The following is a 9,178-nucleotide window of genomic DNA, read 5'->3' as shown; positions in this document are numbered from 1 at the left end:
CCTCTAATATAAGTTCTCATGTTTCATATGATACAACACTAACATCAAAGTCTATGACCCAAGTAACTATTGTTTAATAATAAACCCTTGCAATAGTTATCAACTTATTGAAAAGTTTCACCCCTTCAAGAACCACTTACATTTACCTGAGTACGCAAAGTGGTTATAACCAATGGTAAAGGCGCAGAGTCACCTGTGGCTGATTAAAGTATTTTTTTATGCATGATCATGCTTTATTCAGTTTACGACAAGCATGCATTTTTCCCCCTATTTGGTGTTGGAAGATTTGTGTTTACAAGTATTGAGAGTAAGAAGACAGAAATAAAATTCCGTTCACTTTAAAGAAACGGCAAAAATCAATAATGTCAACTTTCAAGACAATATCTCAACTCATGAAAACTGCAATTCACAAATAACTAATAGCAGCATTTAATCATACATCTAATCCCTAGGGCAAATACCTCCCTATTCAACAGCAATGGTGACCTGTACATTACAGGCAGAAATCTACTTTGTGAAATCAGATTACATGTAAAAAAACAAAGAAAAGAATCTAATTAACTAATTTGTGATCGAGAACCTGCGGTCCAGAAAAGGGATTAGGTAGGATACAGCTAATCCTACCAAGAAAACTGAAACTGCTCCAATCAAGAATGATTCACTCTAAAACCAACAGCAAAGTTGGGCGGCTAAGAGTATTAATTTCAGTAAGAGGCCTCAAAGATGAAATAATCTTTAAGTCAATGAATAAAAAGTCTCTGCATAAATCAATCTCCAAGGGTGGATAACTTGAGTTCATTCATGATTTTGATCTCTTTTGCTTTTGAGGAACAAAACGGATCCCCTGCTGCATTAGTTCCACGATACTCACTTTTCCATCATCGCAAGTAACATGTATCTTTGAGGTGCCTTCAACTATGTCTGTAACCTCTCCCTTGTGCCTGGACAAAATGGGAAAAAAAATATATAAAAATTGTAATCATTTCCAAAGTCTAGAATGATTTTGCAACAACAGCCTTTAAACGTATTGATCAAATCATTGTGAATAAACATAGTTCCTTTTTACCAGTGGTGTAAAATAAAACAATTTTGTAAGATTCATGCATTCCTAAATTTCAGTTTTCAAGTTTGAAAAATATGCGTAAAAAAAAGGTGAAAAATATGCGTAAAAAAAAAAGGTGAAAAATATTAATATTCAGCTTTTTCCCATTGCCTTGACAAAACTACTATTAAAAAGCCAAAGAAGGCACTAACCAAGAACTGTCAGATGTCTGATGAACTTCAACTCTCTTTCCAATTGCATCATTTCCTAATTTCATCAAAATCCAGTTTGCATCCATGATCTCATCATTTATAGTGTCTCCAGGAGATTGACTTACACCTTCAGAGTTATTAAACAATGATATTTCTTTAAAAGGTGAAGGCCTCTTCCTTTTCGACCTCTGGCCCTTAACTGTGGTCTTCTCTTCCTGATGAGGAGAACTTTGACTTTCAATGCTAGGCCTTTTGAATTTAAATCTCAGTAAAGGTTTCGAATCTTTTGGCAAAGAATGTGAAGGCGTGTGATTATTGTCATGTGTCTCGTCAAATACATCTGAGCTACCTTCCGACTGCTTCGCCAAATATGTCATTTCACCTCTTGATGCTGCATCTAATCCAGCTTGAGCAACCATTCCATGAGTACTGCGTTTTCCCCGCACCGAGTGAGATCGCTCTAAAGGACCAACTTCATGCCCATCAGACATATTGCCTCTTCCAGAGGTTAAGTTGAATTCAGAAACACCTGGCTTGACTTTTCCCAACTTGATCATATTTCCTTCTCTTCCCGAAACCTTTAGATGTTTTGATTGGCCAGAGTCAACCCTACTTCCTGAAAATTAAATTAACCTGTTATTTTCCCGAGACATCTCATATCAACATTAACAACTCATGCTTAATGCTTGGTATGGTGAAGAAAACAGGTACAGATTCAAGAGGGGGGAATAATAACCCTACCTTTACCGTCAATATGTCTAGCTGTTCCATCATGTCTATCTAATGCAAACTTGTTTCCCTTCGTCAAATGGGCTAGATTTTCATTTCCTGATAAATTTGAACAGGAAAAAAGTCACACAAAGAAAGAGTGAGACAACAGAAAAAAGCTATTAACCATTCAAGAGCAATGTACACACATGAACTATGCAGCAGACACAAATCATACAATAACTAACTATAATTGCTGTTGCAAAATTGTAATAATTATTTTAAATACTAACTACATTTATTTTACCTAACAATGTATAAAACATGGGGATTTTATGGGGACAGAAATGATATTAACTGAAAATAACCATAACCCATTTTCATAGTAATGAAATCCCACCCTGTTTCTCAAACTAAAAAACAGTGACATGGGAAAGAAAAAAAAAATGAAACTTCATTTAGACGTATACCATTGGCAGTAACAAGATCTTTATCTCTTTGGAAGCTTGCATTATCAGACAGCGGAGAACTAGCTACATTAATTTTCCGTGCTCCCAAATTTATAACCAACTTTTTCCCTTTAACATTCTGAGTCTTATCACCATGTTTTCCACTCTCCTCTTCACTATCCAAAATATTTGACTTATTGCTTTTAATTCGAACAACTCTGGGTTTCCTTTCTTCATCACTGCCCATCACCTCATCAACAAACTTACGTTTCAAAATCCCTGGCTGATTGACAGGATAAGGAACTTCAGTTTGACTAAGGCTTCCGGTAGCAAGTGATGAATAAACGTCAGGACCTTCATTTCTCTGGGATTGGATATCGTCATCAAAACTATGTCCTTCAAAACTATGGTGTGCATCAATTTTACCAGTCATGAATGACAGAGAGTCCTTTTTCTTAGAAGTCTTCTTGGTTGAAGATTTCTTCCCATAATCTTTCATCTTCGTAGGCGAGTTATTGGAAAAATTCTTAAAAGAGAACTTAAAGGAACGTGCTGAATCACTCTTTATCTTCAGAGTCCCACTATCCTCATCGTCAGAATATGGTGAAATAGAAAATATTTCTTCTTGCGTCGGTAAACCAGCTGCAGCCCTCAAGCTTGTAATTAAATCGCTATCAGCGATATTCTTTCTCCTCCAAAGCTCTTGAACAGCATCTTCAAGATTCTTGACCTGAAACATACAGATATACAGTGCATTCAGAAAATAACATTCAAAGCATTTCTTCCATTGAGAAACAAAAGTAATTATATACTGAAGGCATGTGCATACCTGATAACATTCCCCACGACAAGTAGGACATGTATACTGCAGATTCCCATCCACTTGAAATTGGTGATATCTTTCATCGCTGCAAAACATTTTTTCTAAAATAAGCATACCGAATTGGTCTAATAACTGCACAGCCAAAACAGACTGTAGCAAAATTTACAAGACAATCAGCAAGCACAATCATTCAAGTAAAAGAAATTAGAAGCAGAAACGTGTTCCAAGGAAATTATCTACCGACACCAAGCACTTATATGTAGCCCATGAAAAAGAAGAAAGAAGTACAATTAACTATGTTAAAGGGCTAATTTCAATTTTATTTTACACTGTATACCGTAACACGTAATATTGGCAACACTTCCATCCAGATATACAGTTGCAACTCACTAGACATTGAAAAATAGGACTGAGAAGTAAACGCCAAAATGTTATCATTGGCTATATCATATTAAAATAATAATGAAGTGTTCCTTAACATATATATATTCTGGAATTGCAAAGGAAAGCAGTAAATACCGTACAGCAAAAGCAACATATCTTCACAAATACAAGACGCAAACTAACCTAATATTATCACACTGGCAATGTACCCAGCGCTGGCAATGATCACAGCAAACCATTGGTGTTGATTCTGAATCTCTGTAAACCTACAAAAACAGTATGATAATTCAGAATTCCTTTCCTGTGAGCGGTGACCACAGGTATAACACAGTATTTAGGCTGCTCAAAACGACATGGACGTGAAGCCAAAATGAAATTAAGTGACAATATTATGATATTTGCGCAAGTACAGCATAATATCTCAGATGCAGCCTAAATGTTAATCGGGCCTAATCCAAATCTGCACAATTCTAGACAATATTTCATAAAACAACATGCACATGTTTCATCTCCTACAATTAGACTCACGGTCTAATAAGATAACATATGGGATAAAAATGCTGCAAATAAGTTCATTTCAAAATTAGAAAATATATCAAAGAATTTCCTTTAAGATTGTTCTAGGAACCACATGCTAAAAGAAGATAAGGAAGAGATATAGAGAAAGGACTGGCACCTTCAGACAAACAGGACAGTAATTCCCTTTCACAAACAATCTTCCACATGCGTCACAACACGTGTATCCCAGAAACCACCTATAAATTTAATTACAAGAGAAGAGTCATAAGTTAATCCATCAAATTAATTCTACAAAATCTGCAAAGTGAAGACAGAAAATTTCAAACAACTTTAAGTAGCCTACTTTACTGCTACTGCAGTATTGCTAGGCATTAACAACAAAAAAAATCCATCTACACGCTTCAAAATTGGGATAGATAAATTATTCTGAAGTGTTAATAATTAAAAATTAAAATATCTGCCTGTTCAAAACAATATCAACTAAATCATTTTTCCATTTCCAAAACCACTGAGCAGCAGGCAGTAAAGTCAAGATAAAGCTAACAATTATAATAAACATGGGTAGTAACTAAATATGCATCTAGCAAAAGAATTTGGATTTGTTTCAACTAGGAAGATAAGCTTTAACAGTTTGACTATAAAAACTAACATAGCTTTCATCTTCCAGTCATGTGGACGTCAACACAATTATAAGGGACATATAATAAATCATGTACATGGAAACAATATTGAGGATACCAACACCACACATCTAGGTAAAAACTATAATTATTCTGGATTCATACCTCACACTTAGTCCATTTCCAGGGACATTGGATGCGCAACTGTGACACTTTGCGTGTTTTGGGCACAAATAGGGCCCAGTACTAACATTCTGCATTATACATAAGCATATATGAAATGGTGCATATGAAATCAATACTAAGTTCACTAGTAAGGGATACAGACTCTACCTTATGAGTTGGTTGCAGACAGTAACAATGGTAAGCACCATCACATCTTTTGCAAAACATGAATTTACTTGGATCACCGGTCCTTCTGCAAGCCTGTAAGAAGCAAATAAAGCATAAGACCGACAGAACTCAAATGAAACATTATCTGGTATAAGAAACTTCTCAAATAAAAACTAAAGACATTCAATTTATATATAAAAAAGTTGTATATGCATAAAATGTAAAACGTCAGTAAGACAGTAGCTGCACCAACGCCAATGGCACTTAGGTGAAGCACGTGAGAAGTAACTACAAACACTTCAAAAGGAAATAAGTGGACTGAGGATATTTTGAAGGTGACGAGTAAAACAGAGATAACTAATCCCCCAAAGCCAGTAAAACCAACTGATTACTCTATCACACAGAGGGCAGGTTATTACTAAGTTTGAGGTTAAATGGTAAATAAATGGTTTAATCATATTGCCATAAAGGATACAAAATCAATTTAGTTTCCAAATTAAAATATACAGCACATAGGATATTGAATGAAATCATAATTGCCAGTATACTGTATATCATATATAATATGACTTTCATGAAAATTTTAAATAGACAAACAAATCCAGGTTCCCCATTATGTACTATAAAACAAATACTCAACCTTATTTGATTTAACATGCAAATCTTAACTCCTGTCAAATACCATAAAAATAATTATGATGTCAAGCAACATTTTTTGTAGTACAAAGTAACATTCAAGCAAATAACACGAAACATTGACAGTGTTAGAATACTTATTTCATTTAACTGTGGCCAATATGAAGATACTTTTAAAAACAGAATAGCTAGATTGGAGCAATAGTTTTTACATTATCGTTTAGAAAGAATAGAACCTTAAACAAACAACAACACATGAAAAAGCACTAGCTCACTAGAACTGTACATCACACATTACCTCACAAATTCGACAAACAGGACAGGTCCACGAACTCCAATGAAATAAATCTGCAAAAAAACAGATCCAAAAAATGAAAACACGCGTCATTTAGAACATAATAGCATATCTGCACAAATATACCTTCTCACCTCTATTATTAGACCAACTTTTCAAGCAGCTCCTATGGTACTTCTTACTACACCTTTTACACGACAGCATCTTTTTCGCTTTCTCACTTCCTTCGTTCTCAAAGCGATTGCACATTCGACAACAGACCTTGACATTGGATTGCCCTTGTTCTTCTCCGTTAACATTTCCCAATGTATCCTGCTCATACAACCACAGACACAAGTCAGTAATAAAAAAACAGCCTTCTTCAAAATAAAACAAAAAAACAGCATCAAAACCAACCACACTTAATCGTATAAACCTAATTCCCAAAAAATCCAAGAAATTTACGAGATAAAAGAATAACATCTGCATCAAATTAAGAACCACACACACAAAAATAACAATAACAAAATATCAAAGCACGATATCAATTTCATACCAAAAATCAAGCATTGTTAAATAGAGGCTATCTATGATGTTAATATAGCACCACGGCGACCCCCTTCTACGCCACGCCAGAGGGCCGCGAATTGCTGTTGCAAGAGGCGTCCATAGCACCATGATTAGCGGGCCTGTAGCATTTAGAGGCTGCTATTTCTTTTGGGGATCGACGCTGCTATCTGAGGTTAACAACATAGCCGGCTATAGAGTAATTTGAACAAATCATTATTGTTCCGCAACACGCTATTTAGTACAAAATATTCAGAAATTTCGCACAGACTGAAATCAACAACAACATTAACCATAACGCCAGCTCAATTTTCAAACTAAAAACATCAATCCCAGTCCCCACCACCACACATCACAATTTTACCGAATAAATCCCTAACTAGCTGTTCCAATTGTCGCATAGCGGAATTAGAACAAACCACAATCTAAGTTAACAACAAACACTGAAATCAACAACAAAATTAAGCATAACACCAGCTCAATTTTCAAACCAAAAACATCAATTCAACCATAACAAATCACAATTCCACCGACTAAATCCCTAACTAGGGTTCCAAAACAACAATTAAACTAAATAAATCGCAAATTCAACAAAATTCTCAAAATCAAAAACTCACCAGAAATTCACCAGACTCAAACTTCCTAGCATATTCCTCAGCAGCAATCATAGCAGCAGCACCTTTTTTCTGAAGAGCAAGACGTTTAGCTTTCATAGAAGCAGATTCATCAATAAGCACATCACCACCACTAACAGTCACAATCTCCGGCGGCGGCGGAACAACTTTAGGAACAACAACTTGAATCGTACCATCATCTTTCCGTTTATTATCCGATAGAAAATCACCGAGCACCGTAACATCTTGGAGAAAACCACTCGTAGGGTTATTCGTTCGTTGAAGAGAACGCGGAAACCCTAACGAACAGAAACAAATTCTCCGACTGAAAGAAAGAAAATATGATAAGAAGAATTAAGTTTCGATTGGTAATTGTAATTGAAATTGAAGGGAAAAGGAGAGAAAGAAAATATGAAAGAAAAAAAAGAGAGGGAAAAGAGAATTAACACTAACCATGTAATTGGACAAGCAACGTGAAATGCCATATTGTGTTGAGATTTAGATTTCAATTTTTTTTTTGAGTCTTTAGGGGGATCGTTCCCTCCAACCCCTCCCTTTTCTCTAAAATTATTAGATTTTAGATTAGTTGTTCTAATTTTTATTTTTTATTTTATATATATATGTGTGTAATATATATAAAATAAAAAAGGGGAATTGAAAATTTAATTGAAAATAAAAAATAATAAAAGGGTAGTAGTACTAGGATTTGAGATGAGAGAAAGTGAGTGCTGTAAGTGCGATGAGATGAGGAAGAGGAAATAGAAGAGAGAAAGAAAATCCTAACGCCGCTGAACCTATATTATTGGACTGGATTGGATTGTGATGCGTTTTTTTTTGTTAAGGCCCATTACCAATTATTCAACCACAAAAAAGAAAAAAATCGTCAAAAAATAAATCACTCGCTTATGAAAGATAATTTATGAAAATAAATAAGTTTATGAAAAATAATTTATGCAGATAAATAATTTTGTATGTTAATTGGTTAAACTAATTGAGCTAAGGGTTAAGAAGTTGGAGGTCCAGGGTTCAAGTTCTGACAAGAAGAAAAAATAACATAACATGGTAATATACTAACAATTTGCCTATCAAAAAAAAAATTGTATGTTAATTTATCAGTTCTTACTAATAAAAATTGTATCTTTGTAAGTTCTTTTTTCATAAACTAATTTGTCAAATTTATGAAATAATACATAAAAGTTTATTTATTTGTATAAATTTTTTACATAAGCTTAAAAATAAATTCATTAAAATTATAAAAAATCAAATAAAATCATTCGAACGACCATAAATTGCATATAAAGGAAAAAAGAGAAAATATTCAATTTTAACTATGTTTTAATGTAAATTCTTCGGTACATGTATTATGTGAATATGACACATTTGCTAAGGTGAAAAATTCTGATTGGTTTACAAATAATATTTATTGATTTTCTATATTAAATACTATTTGTGGACCAATCGCAATCATCCACTCAAATCGTGTACCGGTACATATCTACATAATGTGTACCGGAGTGTTCACCTTTTTTATTTATTTACAATGAGTTGGGGATCGAACCTAGGACCTATAACATACTATCTAAATTTATCACTACTAGAGCAAACCTAATCGCTTAGTGTTCACCATGTTTTAATTGTAAGATTGTTACATTCAAAAAATAAAAATAAAAATAAAAAGTGTAAGACTGTTAATTAATGATAATGACTTATATTAATTTTTACTACTTATGCCCTCATGATTCATTGACTGAATTAAGTAGATTGAGATAGTTGATAAATAGTATTAAAATTTTTAGCAATTTGTAAATTTTGAAGTTTATCCTTGTAGTCACCATAATTATTTGGTTTTATTTTGTTCTCATAACTAAATTTTGTTTTTTAATGGTAACTTCTTAGTATTTTTTTATTTAAAATAAACGATATTCATTCATTCAAATTGATAGAGTACATCGATGCAATACAAATTCAAAATGTCTAAAAAACAAAAGGATAAATAT

The 9,178-nt window shown here is 33.7% G+C and overlaps 1 protein-coding gene across 2 annotated transcripts; it reads right to left on the bottom strand.

The window, feature by feature from the left end:
* Positions 1-322: 322 nt before the first annotated feature.
* Positions 323-8,017, bottom strand: LOC123921045. 2 transcript variants are annotated; one of them, XM_045973445.1, is made up of 13 exons: positions 7,635-8,017; positions 7,185-7,506; positions 6,156-6,333; positions 6,025-6,074; positions 5,091-5,183; positions 4,923-5,011; positions 4,295-4,373; positions 3,802-3,884; positions 3,241-3,319; positions 2,433-3,141; positions 1,996-2,082; positions 1,255-1,870; positions 323-941 (listed from the first exon to the last, which is right to left on the bottom strand). In XM_045973445.1, the coding sequence occupies exons 1-13, from the start codon at positions 7,664-7,666 to the stop codon at positions 800-802; spliced, it is 2,559 nt and encodes an 852-aa protein (XP_045829401.1). In that variant the 5' UTR covers positions 7,667-8,017; the 3' UTR covers positions 323-799. The 2 variants fall into 2 exon arrangements, with proteins under 2 accessions (XP_045829401.1, XP_045829400.1); XM_045973444.1 differs by having other exon boundaries at positions 2,433-3,319; positions 7,635-7,931.
* Positions 8,018-9,178: the final 1,161 nt, after the last annotated feature.

The sequence above is a fragment of the Trifolium pratense genome, linkage group LG4 (genome assembly GCF_020283565.1).
Source record: "Trifolium pratense cultivar HEN17-A07 linkage group LG4, ARS_RC_1.1, whole genome shotgun sequence".
NCBI lineage: Eukaryota > Viridiplantae > Streptophyta > Magnoliopsida > Fabales > Fabaceae > Trifolium > Trifolium pratense.
The sequence above is the reverse complement of the archived record's forward strand: the minus strand, read 5'-3'. Positions and strand labels throughout refer to the sequence as shown.

Bases quoted from the DNA above. Each gene is read 5' to 3' on its own strand.
- LOC123921045 (XM_045973444.1), bottom strand. From the start codon at position 7,666: ATGGCATTTCACGTTGCTTGTCCAATTACATG. The intron at 7,507-7,634 runs GTTAGTGTTAAT...TCTTTCTTTCAG, and splicing joins GTTGCTTGTCCAATTACATG to TCGGAGAATTTGTTTCTGTT. The intron at 4,374-4,922 runs GTATGAATCCAG...TTAAATTTATAG, and splicing joins GGAAATGGACTAAGTGTGAG to GTGGTTTCTGGGATACACGT.